A 17,036-nucleotide genomic window follows, 5' to 3' on the forward strand; every position below is an offset into this window, starting at 1 on the left:
TTGTTTTGGCTTTTTGTCTCAAGGAGTTGTCTTTCTTGAAATACCTCCCCAGGTACAATGTGTACATTCCACCCTGTTTTGCTCACAAATTACATACCTCTCTTTTATGTCAAGTCCAATATAGCTGCACCAGGTTTTCTTATTCCACATAAAAAGTAACCAATTACTTGAGTAAATACCTGTTTTAAAAATATCACAGAGCGGTTTCCTGATGCTCTGAATACAAAAAACATTTGGCAGGATTTCTGACCCTTATAAATCTTTCAGATAGTTCATATTTATCAAAGAAGTCAGGCTATCTTTAAACCTGGTGGACAAGTCATCGAGACCATTTCTCAAATACTTTGATTTTTACACCAGTAATCAGGAGAAAAAAGGCCGTATATTTTTCTAATATTGTCATCTTCTGCTTATTCATCATAAAAACTACAGTTTCCAGATATTCAAAAGTACTGAATCAACGATAGATGGGGGAAAAGTGGCTTAAAATACAATCCTTTGAAGCTTCCCAACAGACCTACATTTAGCGAGCCTAACAGGTTCTCCAGTGTCAAATCCCATTGCAGTCACTGTCAGCAGCTTTATTCACACCACCAGAGAACCAGCTTGTGGGAATTAAATCAACACGTTCCCAGAGTGGATCCTGCACCAGGAGGAACCAAGTCCAAGAGGCAGCTTCCCTCCACTCACTCTGACCACGTTCCCAGCAACGCTTTGCAGCTCTGGGCTGGCTTTGTAATGATGTGTCATTTGCAAGTCAGCACCTTGCACTAAGCCCCGAGGTGGGGAAATTACCCAGGGGAAGAGGCAACAATAAATTCCCCTGTCTTGCTTCTTTTCCCAAGCCTGATGAAATCCCATTGCACTGCTGGGGCTGCACAACACAGCTTACTCCCAACTCTACTGTGAAATGTGTTTCATCACAGATTAAAATCCCAGAATCCAGACCTTGGCACACCTTCCCCACAGCATCCTCTTCGCTTCTGAAGTCATTGGCCTTCATAACTGGGTGTGCTCGCTCTCTCCCCGTGCGCCGGAGCCTCTTGCGCAGCATTCCTCAGCCTTCACCTGCCTGAAACGGCCTTGCAGTGACACAGCCCTGTTAATAAGCTATGAAAGTAGCTCATCTCCCTACAAACCCGAATTTAAAGGTAGTTGCAAAATGCTCATGCTACTGCTTGATCCTCTAAAGTTTTAATCAAATCATGAAACGCTCCTAAAAAGTAAAACCTGTGTCTGTTGCGTACAGGGAACTCAAAACCATGTTCCTAAAAGCCAAGAGTTAGAATCATAGAATCATAGAATCATAGAATCATAGAATAACCAGGTTGGAAGAGACCCACCGGATCATCGAGTCCAACCATTCCTATCAAACACTAAACCATGTCCTTTAGCACCTTGTCCACCCGCCCCTTAAACACCTCCAGGGAAGGTGACTCAACCACCTCCCTGGGCAGCCTGTTCCAGTTGTTCAAAGCTGCTGGAAGGAGTCGTGATCCTGACCCAAGTGTTACTCCTCAAACACGTCATCAAATGCCCCGCAACCGGGCGCCATCGTGCACTCAGACGCCTGCATCCACATAAGCCGCCTGCGGCTGGAGCAAAGCTGCAGGCTCCGTGGATTCAGGCATCCCAGGTCTCCTGGAAACCAGCCTCTAAATCACTGGAATTGGTAACTATTCTATAAAATTACCTGGCACTCCAACTGGCAGTTGATTGTGCTGCCAGGGAAAGACTCGCACCGTGCTCCAAAAGATGCCAAGTTTGCTAGAGCGTGACTTGTGCATCACGCGCATTTTTCTGGACGGCGCACACCTTTAAAATGCAGGCGCAGCTCCTCGCCTTGCTAAGGAAGGACTGAGTAGGACCAGATCCTCTAATCCCAGGAGCACCCTGACGAGTGACCTCGAGGGAGAAAAGCAGGGAAAAAAAATCCCACAGCTCTGGTTGCCACTCGCTGTTCAGCGATGCCTGCGGAGCAGGAGGAAGGGATGGGAGATGCTCAACGTGCTGACAGCCGGCAGATTTCTCCACCAAATAGTGACACGAGGGTGTGCTATTTTAGGCACGTTTTTGGTAAGGAAAGGCAGACATGAAAAGAACCTTGGATAAAGCAATTAATACAATATGGGATGAAGGAGGGGACAAGCCGCGCTAGGGCAGCCAGGGCTGCATGGTTCGAAGAACAAGCACTGAGAAATGATGAGACCTGAGTAGAGAAGCCAACCAGAGGGAGGAACCCTGGGGCACGGAGGATGCGCTGAATTCCTTTCAGTCAAAAGGGCAAAGCCGATCCGAAAATTGTAACTTGAAATAAAGAGGCAGAAATATTGATGAGGAATGGCTGCAGGAGGGGGGCATCAGACATAAATTGGCAGGGAAAGGGCATTAGGAGAAAGCATAAGAGAGACAAGGAAAAAAAATTAAAATATACATTATATGTATAGCACAAACTTGCTGGTTAGGAAGGGTACATTGTCTGGTACCTTCTCCAACAGAAAAAAAAAAAACGCTGCCCCTGAAATTCTCCTACCCGTACTCCCTCTGTGCTGCTCCTGAGTTGATTCAGTCCCTGGTCTTTGAACGCCGGAGATGAGAATTGTTAAAGTCAAGCCTGTTAGACCTAGCAAAGGCAATTAAACAGCAAAACTCTTCAGCAGTATAAATAGTAAGAGAACAAGGACAAAAGACAGGCCACCAGGCACTCGGGGTGAGGTAAAAATGAAGAAGAAAAACCTATTCCTTTAACAGCCCTGTTGGCAAAAAGGGCAGAGCCCATCCCAGGGACACAGGGGCTTTGCAGACATCAGCACTGCCACAGCGAGTTCCTCAGGAGAGCTGCAAGTTGCAGTTTAAACGGCAGCAGAGCATCGATAAAAGGGCATTTCCACCACTTTTCTGTTAAAGGATTTCAGTCTTACAAAGATGTTTCAAAGTCAGACCCTAAGCCAACTTGGTGATGCTCAGGTGCAGCCACCCAACCTCCTGGTCTGGGATGAAGGCAGGGAAGGCCCAAGGCAAGCGGAGGGATGTCTCGGGGGCTGCGAGGGGGATCTCAAAACGTGCCTGCTGGTGCGTAGCCGTGGAGCCATGGTCCTGCGGTGCCGTGTCACGTCCTGCCTAGGAGACCCTTGCTCGGGGAGGTGTGAGTGGATTTCCTCAAGTGCATTTTGACAGCTGTGAGGAAGCGCGTAGCAGCAGCTGGAGACATTCCTGGCTGACACCCCCCCCCCCCCTTCCCACCTCAGCAGGACCCCCCCATCCCCGGCACAGCGCTCCCCGACAGCTCGGGGGCTGCTGGAGGAGGCAGGAGCCACATGGGGTCTGCAGGGTCTGATGAAACATCTGATGTGCGTTACAGCAGGGCGAGGGGAGACACGTGCACCCCCTCCCCAGCAAGCACAGCGCTTCTCATCACCTGCTACAGATTTTCCTGGGTGCCCCCCCCCCCCCGCCCTGCTCCAGCAATGGGACAAAAGGGAGCAGCCAGACTTGGCTGTGGGGGGAATGAGAGGGGAAGGGGGGTCTTGGAAGGCTTATTCTCCACCTCCAGTGTCAGGAGGGGGGAAGGGAGGGTCAGGGAAAGCCGCGTCCACACTCAGGTACCACATCCACCCTCACCCCCCCCCCCCCCCCCAGGTGATGGATTTAGCCCAGATCCCCTCGGAGCAGCCAGGATACAAAATCCTGGGGCGGGGTGGGGGGCTGTGGCAGTGGAGGATTCGCAAGAAAGTCAGTGCCATAGCTCCATCGCTGCTTCGGAGAGGGATTTTTTTTTTTTTTTTTTTTTTTATCAAGTCTCTCAATGAGGCATCAGTGCCGCAGGACGGCCGGTTCCAGGCTCCGGGCACCCGCACCTCGCAGCTCCCCGGGGCTCAGAGCGCCCCGAAATCACCCTCCCGTCCCTTGGGCGCTGCCCCTTCCTCCCCCCAAAGCAGCTTTTCCACCTTTTTCTCTTTTTTTTTTTCCACCCTATATCGCCGGGGCGGTGGAGGGGGGGGGGGGAAGGCACCTTCACTACCACCCCCTCCTCCTCCTCGCTGCCCCCCGCACGTCGGAGACGGAGGGGGGTGTCCAGGGGGAGAAAGGGAGACACCTTCGCACCCCTTCCTCCTCCTCGCTGGTCCCCGCACGCCCATCCCCCGCGTCGGGGCGGGTGGGGGGGGGGTCCTGGGGGAGAAAGGGGCTTTGAGGGGGGGGGGGGGGGGGGGGAGAGGCACCTTCGCACCCGCTGGCGCCGCAGCCGCCGCCCGCTGCCCCCCGCCCGCCCATCCCCCGCGTCGGGGCGGGAATGGGGGGGGCGAGGGGAGGAGGGGGGGGAGGCGGGAGGCTGCAACCTGCCGGCGGGGCAGGGCCGGCCCCCGGCGGGCGGTCGAAGCGGGGCGGCGTCCGCCCATTGGCCGCGGCGCGGAGCGACACCTGCTCGGCTCCCTCATGCGAGTGACACCGGCGCTCGGCGGGGATATTTGAGGGCTCCCCCTCCGGCGCCGCCGCCGCCACTCCGCGCTCGCTCCGCCGCCTCCGCCGCCGCCGGGCCGGGCACATGCGGGTCGCGGGGCCGCGGCGGGCAGCGCGCAGGGAGGGCCCCGCGGGGGAAAGGCGCCACCATGCGCGCGGGGCTCCGCGGAGACCTGCTCGCCCTGCTGCTCGCCCTGCTGCTCGCCGGGGCCCGCGGGGCCGGCGCTGAGGCCACGCACCCGCCCGAGGGCCCGCAGGACAGGACCCCGCAGCAGAAGGGGCGCCTGTCGCTGCAGAACACAGGTACGGAGGGGACGGGGGAGCGGGGAGAGGGGCTGCGGGAGCGCCGCGACGCCCCCGCCCCGGGCTCCGCGGGGAGTTAGCGACGGGGCGTCTCGATTTGGGGCGAGGGAAGGCGAGCGAGCTCCGAATTCGCTTTAAAACCCGGCTCCGCTAAGCACGTGTTGCCTTTGCGGCCCCCGGGGATGCCGCGCCGGGGCCGGGGACGAGAAAAAGTTTCTCGGTCGAGCGTTCGAAACCGGCTGGAGGAGCGAGGGGGGAGCGCGGAGGGAAGGGGAAGCGGCTGGAAATGACCGGGGCTTCGCCTCCTCCACAGGGAGCCGCGCAATGATGCAACGAACCGGGGGTTTCTCTCCTCCCCTCCCGCCCCCTGCGCTCCCTCCCGCGGGTATTTGCCTAGAAAGAGAGAGCTGAGGCGTGCACTCGGCTGGATCGCTTCCCAGCCGTGCGGAGAGAGAGCGAGGGATCCAGACGCTTCCCTTCCCCACCCTCCCACCCCCTTTCTCCTTTTTCTCCTTTTCTTTTCTTCCCTCCTTCTTTCTTTTTTCCTTTCCTCCTTCTTTCTTTTTTCCTTTCCTCCTTCTTTCTTTTTTTCCTTTCCTCCTTCTTTCTTTTTTTTTCCTTTCCTCCTTCTTTCTTTTTTTTTCCTTTGCTCCTTCTTTCTTTCTTTTTTCCTTTGCTCCTTCTTTCTTTCTTTTTTCCTTTGCTCCTTCTTTCTTTCTTTTTTCCTTTGCTCCTTCTTTCTTTCTTTTTTCCTTTGCTCCTTCTTTCTTTCTTTCTTTTTTCCTTTGCTCCTTCTTTCTTTCTTTCTTTTTTCCTTTGCTCCTTCTTTCTTTCTTTCTTTTTTCCTTTGCTCCTTTTTTTTTCTTTAACACTCTCGGTGCTGCGAGACGTGTTTAAACACACACGAGCAGGAATGCACGAATGCCCCATTAGGGACTGCCACATGTGAATCACGGCACTGTGCAGTTCTCAGCACGCTGGAGCCAGGACATGTGATCCGGCGAAGGGTTTGCATCCGGATGCCAACACAAGCACTACAGCTGAGCTCCCGGCCCCGAAAAAACCCAGCTCCGCGCTCTGCCGCGCTCCACAAAGAGCTCCCAGCTCCCCCCAACCCCCTATGCCTGCGTGTGGCTAAGGGAATCCCAAAAACCCACCCCCGGGGCTCCTGCCTCCCACCCCTAGATGTACTTCGGGGCAGGTAGAAGGGCGAAAAAAAAGAAGAAAAGAAAAAAAATCCGTGGTTTTGAGCTGGGGGGGGGTCGTGTGAACTCCGTCAGACTCCACTTTTACATCCGCGGTTCTTCTCTCTCCCTTGCAGCGGGTTGGAATTAGACGGAAAGTTGCTGTAAAGACTTGCAAATGGACCGCGTGGCGAAGGGGGAGGCTGGGGATGTCTGAAACGCTGCGGTTCAGAGGGGGGATTAGGCTGGCTCCCAAGAGCGAGCTTTAATTAAAGGTACCACTAGGGCACAGAGTACAGGAATTCTTAGCATCCTCAGTTCTGGTCTAAAAGCTGCCCCTGTTTAACTTTATCCCCAGGCTTTTTCAGCAACCACCTTCCCTCTGGCAGTACTATTACATCCATTTTTTTTAAAGGACCAGAAGCTGTCTTGTTAAGAATTAGATTTTTGGGGTTTTTTTGGTAAGTGAGTATTAGACAGCATTTTTTTACAGTATTACATAACATCTGAAAGGACAGAATAAACATCCATGTGACAGCAAGCTCCAGTAGATCTATTTTTTGTACTATGTATGCGAATACAAATTTTTTTCAGTTGGTTTCTACATAGGTGAGGATGTAGTTGCAGCTTTATGCAACACTCTGTGCAAAGGACTTTCATTTATCAGTGGGAGTTCTGCCATTAAGTTTGTAGACGTCACAACAGGAGAAACACAGTGGTCTGTAAAAAAAAATTGTGCTAAATCACTGGAAACTGACTCAAAGTACCAGAAATGAGAAGGTTTGGCTGACTGGGTCCTGGGCTTTTCATTTTGGCATTTGAATTTGATAGGGGACTTTGTACAAGTCAGACAGCAAAAATCATGCCTGTCCTTTGCTCCTGAGGAATGCAAAAGCCTTTGACAGTTCTCAAATGAAATAGCTTGATGTAAGCATAGTGGATTTGGCGTTTGCTTCTTGGATATCTCTTCCATAGCATAATCCACCCAAGTTTTGATGTAATTTCTGCAAAAACTGGGCATGCTGTGGGTGCAGTAACTGTTGTCCCCTGTGTTTTTTTCTCTTTTGAACTGATGATGTTAGCGAAATAACTCTTTCCCTACCCACCAGCAGCTTCTATGAACCGTTCTTCGAATTAACTCTTGATCAATGCTCGTTTTAGCTGAAATCCAGCACTGCCTGGTTAATGCTGGTGATGTGGGATGTGGCGTGTTTGAATGCTTTGAAAACAATTCCTGCGAGATCCGAGGCTTACACGAGATCTGCATGACATTCCTGCACAACGCTGGAAAATTTGATGCCCAGGTAACGCAGTGTCCTATGTATCTGCTTGCTTCCAATAGACACACGCGTATATTTTAGTACTTTAACACACCTTTGGAAAAAAACATTACCATTGCAGAGCAAATCTACTTTTGCACATGACCAGCTTCAATAAGAACTTTTCAATTGAAGTGCCCAGAATCAAGACCCAAGAACAGTAACAGAGCAGCAGTGTGCAACCTGTCCCAGGAGACAAGCTGTCTCTAGGTACAGCTCCTTGTGACCCGTTCCCCATCCTGTAGCCAGACAACACTTGGCTTGACCATGTAGTTTACAATATAACTTGACTAAAAGCACCAACCTCATGGCACTGTTAAGAACATTGTATAAAGTAGAGCTGTTTTCTGGATTCGCCCTGTTCCATGAGGGCGAGTGGGATCTCCCAGTAGGAAACACTTTTGAAGTGCTGGAGTTTTAATCTCAAATTCTCAAGGGTGTACAAAGGGTCTGGCTGGCCATTGAAATGGGAATTGTTTCTTATGTGGCTATCTGAAAACCTTCAACTTAATTTTCAGGTGGCTTCCAGAAAGCATTTATTTTTGCACAGTAGTCTGTCGGTGAGCAAAGGTGGCCAAAGAAGTAAGCCAGGGAGAGAAGGAATGGGAAACATAGCTGTGAAGGCTGAGTATAGCCATTGATGCCTATTCCCCAGGATCCCCAGATGCTGCTCATCAAATATGGCCTGTTTCACATCCAGGCTGTCTCTGTTGCAGTGCAGAAGTAGTAAACCCCTGGAGCTTTATTTAATATAAAGGTGACTTTAGCTTCTGCTATGACATGGCTTTTCATGGCTCATTTCTGTATTATCTCCAGTTATTTCAGGCTGCATTAAATGACAAGACTAACACTGGCCATTTTCTGTTCTCTGCTTTCTTTTCCCTCTCTCTTAAACCTAAGCACTGATGTCAGGTTTGGCTTGCATAAGAATTTTCTTTTTTATCCTTATTTGCCTAATGTGCTGTGCGTGTTTGTTACTGAAGGCAAAGACAAGCAGCTGCCTTTGGCACAGGGAGTAGAAGGGTATGATGACTGATGCAGTTCTTTGACCAGCAAGGAACACTTTTGACTTGAAACAATTTAGGGACAAAATCTGCTTGCCGGTCTGAGTAAATCTTTGTTAATGTCAGTGGAGCTGTGCTAACGTACTCTTCGCATAATAGTTAACAAAAATTTGGTCTTCGTGAAGCATTTGTGTAAAATAATCTGAAGCTAATGAAGAGATGGAGGCAGTGCAGGAGGCTTCCACACTCCTATTGCTCAGCAAAGTAAAGGGAGTCTGAGCAGAGCTGTCAGGCTGCAACACGTGCACCATGTATGGCATCCATACTATGGGACAGCAAAGAGAGAAAAGGAAGGGATGGTTTTGATGCCCATTAAGCAATCAAATGAAGGAATTGCCAACAATGGTTGAAGAGGTGCTGCTAAAGCAGCTCTCTTGCAACTTAATTCTTTAGTTTATTGATGTGGGTTTTTTTAATCTCACTTAGGATTCCTTGTAGCAAACAGACTTCAAGACACTGTAGGATTATTATAAGTGCTGATTTGACTCCCTCTCCAAGGAAGTAGTAGTAGAGAAAATAGTGACAGAGGAGTAATGGGGCAGTTGCATATGGATGGTGCATAAATGTTTGCAAACTAATTTTAAGTTTTGTTTGTGTTTTTTTCAAAAAAAGCTGATTTGCAGTTACTGAATGGGTATCTTCTTGTGGTCCTTGGGACCTCAGCCATGGCAGGATGCCCTCTCCTTTGTGTGAACCTGCTGTGCTGACACCCCAGAAGGAAACAAAGCCAGTAACTCAAGCACTGAATTATTTGAAGGGGCTGATTTTTGCCCTTTCCCTTGTGGGACATTCAGCTATTGGGGTAGAGGAAACCTCAAAGTAACAGCGAGGAAGCCCTGTGCATTCTTCTACTAGAATAACAAGGACAGGTAACTTGGCATGAACTTTAAGGGCAGAGAAGCAAAGAGAAGAGGGGGAAAAGCGATTAAGTAGTACCCGTAGCAATCTAAAACCCTTGACATTGTCCTACAGAGAAGCAGCTAGCTGGGCATAAATCAGCTGCTGTGCTTAATGGGCAAAAATACAGACCTGCTCCATTTCTTTTCTTCTCAGGGAAAATCCTTCATTAAAGACGCTCTGAAGTGTAAGGCTCATGCCTTGAGGCATAAATTCAGCTGCATCAGCCGTAAGTGCCCTGCCATTAAAGAGATGGTGTTCCAGTTACAGCGGGAGTGCTACCTGAAGCATGACCTCTGCTCCGCTGCCAAGGAGAACGTCCAGGTCATTGTGGAGATGATTCACTTCAAAGACCTGCTGCAGCATGAGTAAGTGCCTCCGTGCTAGTGCAGTCAGAGGCGTGGGAGCTCCTTCCAGGAGCATGATGGTGCCAATGAGCTGTGCATCTGCCCAAAAGCTGTTTCACCTCCTTCTGGCCTTGAGCACATCTTGTTTTCCCATGTACCAGACCAAGGTAATGCTTTCTTCACAGGGGCCCTCCAAGATTTGTTTGTTTACCAAGAGCTAGATGTGACCTCTGGAAGGGAATGAAATGGGTTGAAGTTGGATCAGGCTGTCTCTTTGGTCCTTTAGCAAATACAGTGTCGGTGTCTGCAGTTTCCAGAGGCATCTCACAATGTGTGTGTGCTTCCTGAGCTCAAAGACACTGTTCCTGACCCCAGTATCTTGTTAAAGATGACAGCTAGAGGAGAAGGGGGGAAGAAGGTCTGTGCAAAGTTGTCAGTAAGATGATAATTTCTTCTTTAAATACCTACTTCTAGATGTCTTGTAGTTAATTGTCCCTGAAAGAGCTGCAGTCCCCCAGGTAATCTCCCATTCGTCTTATTCCTTATTAATCTCAGATGCTTTTTAATAAAACATGGAGGTGTAAAAAATGAAGGCACAAGTCAGATTTTGAGGAGTTCATCCCTCTGACTGGGAACACAGCTGCCCTCTGAGGAATGGCAGGCATGAGTCCTATTTGGAATTGATCAAAGCTGCTACGTGACAGCAACAGAACCAAGCACAAGCTGTTTGTACAAACTCTTTTGTGCACAGATGCAAAAATTGGAGCCTGTTTTTCTTGCAGGTGAACATCTTGCTCCCAAATAAGAAGGCTGAGCCTCTGTGCCTTCTTACCCCCAGCAGATATTAGCATAGAAACCCCAAATCCCAGTGGTCATGACAGGCCACTTATTTCTTTACAGAATCCTTCTTTCTGGACTCAGCCATGCGTTTTCATTGGCCTCCAAAGGAGTTGTGCCCCAATTCCCTTACTTTCTCTTGAAAACCACCCCACTAATACTTGCAGAGAGATGCTTTGATGCCAGTTTACTCTTGAATGCAGAGTCATTTGCTGTGGTTTGTACAAGCTGAACATGGTGGCCTGAAAGCAAGGCCCTTTCCGTGGACATTCCTGAGGCTGGGATCAAAGGGATAGCTGGTGGCAGCAGATCCTGGTCTCGCCTGGGCAGCTGATTGTGCCCAGGATGAAGAGCAGCATCCCACTGACTGGGGGAGAGGGGAAGCAGGGCTCCGTCTCTGTGAGCTGCTCAGGCTCTGTTAGCACACTATAAATTGGGTACTTGGCACCAATTAACCACCCCCATCATTTTGGGATGGGAAGAACTATGAGAGCCAAAAGCCTGTCCAAAGAGAAGCAAGCTATCCTTATGTTACAAACGGGCTGAAGGAGGAAAGCTCAAAGGCAGCTGCTTATTTCTGGGGGAGCTTAACTGGGGTTCTCAGTTTGAGAAGAGATGGGTCATTCAGCTGAACACCTATAATTTGCACAATCTCATTTAGAGCTTCCTACACTTCAGCATCTTATGGAATTGGAGCTTAGCTTTTATGCAGGGCTCCCCAAATAGAAGCCAGCCAGCCTCCTCCCCTAAATTTAGAGGCCATCTCTGCAGCTCTTGAACTAAGTAACTTGTTCAAGATCAATAGGCAAGTGTGGCAGAACTGGAAATAAAATCACGTCTGCTGACTTGCAGCCTTGTGCTCAGTTCAGGTACTATGGTCAGGCCAGCTGAAATGCAGAAAGTAAAACAGTGAAGGAGAAATGGGCCAGTATTAATCCGCAGGGCTCTGGCAGACTCTGAATACCTGAAATATTTGGCAGCTGAGCCACTTTTTAGTCATACCAGCAGCCTCTTTCTTCCAAAGATTTTTGTAAAGGTTATGCCCAATTTCAACAACTGACTTTTCTATTTTTTTCTTCCCCTCCTTTTGCTGGATCACTTTGTCTGTGATGTGCTCAGTTCTCTAGCCTTCTATTTTATGCTTAAATCAAAAACTAAGAGCAGAGTAGCAAGTGGCAGCTCTCAGAGTTGTTCTCTGACTATTTTATTCTGACTCTTTTCTCACAAGGAGCATTGAGGAACACAGTTGGGGCAGTGAAGTCTCCTCCTGAGTCAGCTGCGGTGGGGTGGGGGTCAGGCTGATTCGCTATGGTGGAAGTGGTGACAGGCCTTGGCAGATCAGTCACTGCTGCATTCCAAGTAACTTTTTTTTTTTTTTAAAGGGCAGAAACAATCCAAACATGGGAAACATTTTGAGATAGGGGAAAAGGTGGCTTTCCAAGATTAGTCATTCAAAATGAGTTTAAGCAGTTGGGCAAAGTAAAATCGGGGTAGTGTCAGGCACTGATCACAGTCTGATGGTTTTCCTTATCTCTTCCGACTTATTCCCTGGGAAGAGACATAGACTTGTCCACTGCCACCAGAGCTGGTGGATGGTTTGCCCAAAAGGTGTGTGTCCTCCCATCTGTACAACCACAGATGCTGATTCCAGGCAGTTCTCCTGCACTGTGGATGTTCCTACTGTGGAAGACTTCTAAGCACATCCTCCTGGCCCTGCTAGGGGCTGAGCAGTTGTGTCAATAGGCAACATCAATATTGACCCACAAAACTTAAGACCGCAACTATTTTAAAATTGCTGCACTCGGTGACCCGTGGCTGAGGAAGACAAAGTGGTTGCGTGCAGGCTGCCTTGTGCTGTGGGGACATGGAAGGACGGGTGGGAAGCAGCAGTGGTGTTTGGCCATAGCTTGTTTGGAGTCCTTGGTTTGGCTGTGGGAAGATACATACTGAAAGCTGTACTTGACTTTCCAAGAAGAAAAAAAACCGGGTGTGGGAAGAAACAGTGCAACCAAAGCAGATTTCCACATGTTCTGAGCTCTGTGCAGTCAGATCCTGTGTCCAGATAGGATCTTACTTGTGGTGGAGATGAATACCTGGTACTTGAGGGAAAGCTAAAGAGGATGAGAAAAGCCAAAGAACCTCTAGTTAGTTATGTATTGCTCTTTGCAGCCTGGTGACAGGGGTACGCTCTGTACCAGCCCTTCACCTGGATATAGCAAGCTCTTTGATGCAGTTGATGGCTCTGGACATGAGCAAGTTTCCTTCGTCATGTATCCTGACTAGTAAAGATGAAGGAGGCATGAAAAGACATAGAGGCAGAAGGTGTGAGATAGCAGTTCTTCCATTTGACAGCCCCATTTTCCAAGCATGTAGACCTTAATATATTCCTCAGATGGACATGACAGTTTTCTTCAAGCATCTCTGATGGGGGGGCAGTCAAGGCAGATCCAGCACCTGCATGAAGCTTTATTTGACAGGATGCCATCATGTGCATTTCTTACAGTGCTGTGGCCGATTAGAATATAATATATTGCATAAAAAACATATAGTGCAGCATTTCTGTACAGGGCTGCTGAGTCAGTGGGTGGCAGGGGGCTAACGCTGCTGAACTGTACTGTGCACAAGGGAGGGGAAGGCAGAGAGGGTACTACACTTGTTTACTGCTAGTTAACCCTTATATAGTTTTTGACTCTCCTCTCACTGTCTCTTTTACCTATAGGCCATACGTTGACCTAGTGAATATCCTGCTCACCTGTGGCGAGGAGGTGAAAAAGGCAATAACAAGAAGTGTCCAGGCCCAATGTGAACAGAACTGGGGAAGTCTCTGCTCCATCCTGAGTTTCTGCACCTCGGCTGTGCACGGCGATGCCATCCTGGGTCCTGAGAAGAAGTCGAGTGAAGCCAGCAAAGCCGCTGTTGGCCGCGGGGACTTGCTGGCCCACTCTGACTCTGACCACAGGGAGAGTTTACGAGCATCTAAGGGAGAGAGAGGTACTAAGGGCCACTCGAATGCCCATGCCCGGGTGAAAGCTGGGGGCCACAGTCCCAAAGGGGCACATGGGATCATGGACCGGGCAGATGAACTGTCCGACTTCTCTGACATCCGGAGGTGAAAAAAGGCACCAACTCCCCGCTCCCCCCATCCTCCCCCTCCACTGGAAACCTCCTCCGTTGAGTCCATCTTCCCGTCTATGGACATTCCAAAGCATTTCCCATTCAGAGGTCAAGCACAGGGCATTGCAAGATGTATATGGACCTCAGCAACAGTGTATATAGTAGCAAAGGGAGAGCAGTGGCAATGGGTTATTGATACAGCAAGCTCGACACTTGAGCAAGCCAACAAACACAGCAAAATATCTCCAACTAAATTCTTCTCCCCCTTTTCTTGTGAAATGGACATCAGCTGAAATTTAGGCCCTTGTTTGGGGGTTGTTGGGTTGTTTTGGGGGTTTGGTTTTGTTTTTTTTTTTCTTGGTCCCCTTGGCTGCGGAGAACATTCCAAGAGAGCTCTGCCAGATTGCATGTGGCTGCCGCTTGTGGCTTAGCACCTCTGAAGGTTTAGGGTGCAGCCTTACAGCAGATGGCTGAATTCCAGGGGGATTTGGTTTCTGCCTGTGGCTGAGAACACAAGAGCTCAAGGCTCTTTATGTGACGCTCTGTAATGAAATAGCTACCCTGTCTCTTGCACAGGAACCATGCGCTTTCTCTTACAGAACTTCTGAGCCATTGTTCGCATCTGGGTGATGCTGCCTAGTTTAAGTGCCCCCTGTTTCTTTTTTAACCACTGCATAACTTGACACATGCTAATCCAGTCACTGCAGCATATCAAACGTGAGTAGTCAGCTTCCAGACAAGGCAATGTGACTGTTAAGACTTGCACAGCAAGGAGGACCCCCCAGAGTACGTTTGCGGACCTCACAACCTTGTGCATATTCTCTGCTTGCTCAGTGATACAGGTCCTCCACCCTTATGAACAGCCCAAGCTTAAAAGGATGGGCAGAGGCTCAGACAGCAAAGGACCCCATGTACTTAGTTCTTCTGCAGGGCTACGTTGAAGGCCCAACAGAAATCTCTCGCTCTCCTTAGCAGTAGCATGGTGTGGTTTGCTGGGACGTGGAGACCTGCTCTAACCTGCCTATCAACTATGGTTTACCCAAATGCCAAAGATAAGGAGAGGGGGTTCACTTATTTTTGTTCGGTGGTCATCATCTGCATGACAATTTAATCTCTGCGGAATGAGTTACTAAACGTGAAAAGTGTCAAGAGCTTATTTTCTCTAAGCAGTTTTAAGTGTGAAGGACGTGTTTGGACACATCTCTCCTACCCCCTATGCAATTATAATTCTCAGGTTGCAGATTTGCAATCCTATATCCCCAGATATTGTACTGGAAATGGAGGTTAACAGCATCCACTGGGACAGAAGGGTGAGCTCTTCGGCTTCCCCTAGAGAAAAACCAAGTTTTCTTAAAAAGTGGAAATCACACCAGGGATTTGAGCCTTCTCATTTAGAAAGTTTGGGAGGAAAGCTGTGGGGGCAGGAAGGCAGTTCAGCAGAGACAGAACGTACCCAGTGAACTAACGTACGTCTTGTCGCATGGTGGGAAGGAGCTGCATAAACAGTAGAGGGTGTTGGAATTTGGCTACAATTTCCAACTCAGATTTTAGTTACTGCTAAGTGAACGCAGCTCCTAATAGCTATATTCAGGGTTTAATGCATGTATCCACCCGCAGAAGTTATAGGCATTGCTTTTAATAGAAGCCACGTAGGAAGTGAGAGAGGACCGTCAAGTTGAAAAGGTGTGTCTCTATGTGATCACCAGGTCTTTGCTTAAAGACGTGACCTTGATCCTGCCTGATTTTAGCTCAGTTCTCTGACAAAATTTTCATTTTATTTAATTGGGAGGAGGTGGGGTCAGGCCAGGGATGGTAGCAGCAAAGACCATGCTGACCTGAGGAGCAGAGCTCCTGGCGGTGAGTGTCAGCTGCCTGTTGGCTTGTAGCACAGCTGTTCCATGGCTGGGACACCCAGGTTGTCCCATGGAGGAGCTTGTCAAGGTTGGTTCAGGCCCACCTCTGATGGCCAGCTCTGTTCCAAAAACTGAGTGGCTGCTGGTGGTACCATTAGAAGGTTTCTCGCGTGCCTCCATGGGTTTCCTGTGAGTGTCCTCTCCCCCTTGGTGTATAGCCACAGTAAAGAACAAGCTCAAACCAAAAAGACGATCCAAGCATTTTAGCAAAAAAGAAAACAAGCGCAAAACAGAAACAACAACTCACGACCAATGTGATGTTCTTGCATTGAGCTAAAACAAGATCCCTCTCTCATTAGAGGTCTGATTCATCAATAGGAACCAAACATATAGTTCTACATCCTTGAATGTCTCAGTCAACATATCACCTCAGCATGCATACAGTTTTATTTGTATTCATTCATTCTGTGGGGAAAATTGTATATTCCCCTTGTTTATCAATGAAAATGGGGAGGGGGGGGGAGGGCATGGTGTGGGTGGGAGGGATTTTTGTATAAGGCATAACTTTTTTTTTCCTCTGTGTGTGAAGATTTTATGTGTTCATCTACTGATTCCATATATGCTATTATTGTAAATATTTAACATTTCTATTTATTATAGTGTCTCCATTTAAAAAAGAACACTGCTGGCTATGATAATTTAAACATATGTCATGACCTGTGTTGTATATATTCATGCCACTAGTATGTTTTTTTTATGTTTAAAGCTGCGTAAATATAGTTTTATACAGTTCCATAATGTTATTGACAGCATAATCATTTATTTATTGTTAAACCTTCTTTCGTATATAACAAATAGGGTGCGTTTTACCTGAGATTATTTTATTGTGACATCTACATAGCCTTAATTCTTTATAAAAAAAAAAAGAAAAAAGTCCATTTAGATACTGTATGATGCTTTAATTAACATTCCTTATGAACTTGCAGTTCACAAAGGAGGTTTAGCTTAAAAGCCAAGGTATGAATGTTTTCTTCACGCTTTGCATCTGGAATGAGCCTTGTTCTGGAATGAAAATACTGGGAGAAGCAAAATGCCTACTGGAAAAAGATAGCAGTACACCCTGGAAAATGCTGTCCTAACTTAAAGTGCTGAACTAAAAGGAAAAAAGAAAGAAAAAAAACAAACAAAAGACAAGCTGTCCTTAATTCCAAATCTCTGGGAGAAAAACATACTAGTTTTATCTCATGTAGAATTTGCAGCCAAATAAGCTTGTAAAAAAACAATGCATATGGCTTTAGACAAAGCTCTGTACCTTTCACACTGTTATTTTCCTTAAACACTAATAAATGTTTTGAATAAGCCTGTGGCCAGGTTTTGTTTAGCTGGAATTTCAGCTGCTGTGATAAGGGGTCAGAAAAGCCCTCTGATTCTGGGCCAGCAGAAGTAATCAATGTGTCTGTTCGTCCCGTTGTGTCCCGTGTGGCAGCCGGGCAGGGGTGGGGGTGCCCTGGCTGGGGCAGGACAGGGGATGGAGCCAGCCTGGCCTCTCTATACTGGGGAGAGGCAGCACAGGGGCAGAGACCTCATCACCGCTGTGTCATTCCCCGGGGGAGGGAGACCTCGCTCACTGCTTAGCTGGGACCTGGCAGCTTGGTTTGAG

The 17,036-nt window shown here is 48.5% G+C and overlaps 1 protein-coding gene across 1 annotated transcript; it reads left to right on the forward strand.

Annotated features, from left to right (window-relative positions):
* Positions 1-4,405: 4,405 nt before the first annotated feature.
* STC2 (stanniocalcin 2) lies at positions 4,406-16,736 on the forward strand. Its single transcript, XM_069868916.1, has 4 exons — positions 4,406-4,761; positions 7,107-7,249; positions 9,382-9,593; positions 13,129-16,736. The coding sequence occupies exons 1-4, from the start codon at positions 4,608-4,610 to the stop codon at positions 13,520-13,522; spliced, it is 903 nt and encodes a 300-aa protein (XP_069725017.1). The 5' UTR covers positions 4,406-4,607; the 3' UTR covers positions 13,523-16,736.
* Positions 16,737-17,036: the final 300 nt, after the last annotated feature.

This window comes from Phaenicophaeus curvirostris, chromosome 15 (assembly GCF_032191515.1).
Source record: "Phaenicophaeus curvirostris isolate KB17595 chromosome 15, BPBGC_Pcur_1.0, whole genome shotgun sequence".
NCBI classification, from domain to species: domain Eukaryota; kingdom Metazoa; phylum Chordata; class Aves; order Cuculiformes; family Cuculidae; genus Phaenicophaeus; species Phaenicophaeus curvirostris.

Excerpts from the sequence above, each read along its gene's own strand:
- STC2 (XM_069868916.1), top strand. The coding sequence starts at position 4,608 with ATGCGCGCGGGGCTCCGCGGAGACCTGCTCGCCCTGCTGCTCGCCCTG. Across the intron at positions 4,762-7,106 it reads CCTGTCGCTGCAGAACACAG|CTGAAATCCAGCACTGCCTG; the intron begins GTACGGAGGGGA and ends TGCTCGTTTTAG. Across the intron at positions 7,250-9,381 it reads CTGGAAAATTTGATGCCCAG|GGAAAATCCTTCATTAAAGA; the intron begins GTAACGCAGTGT and ends TTTTCTTCTCAG.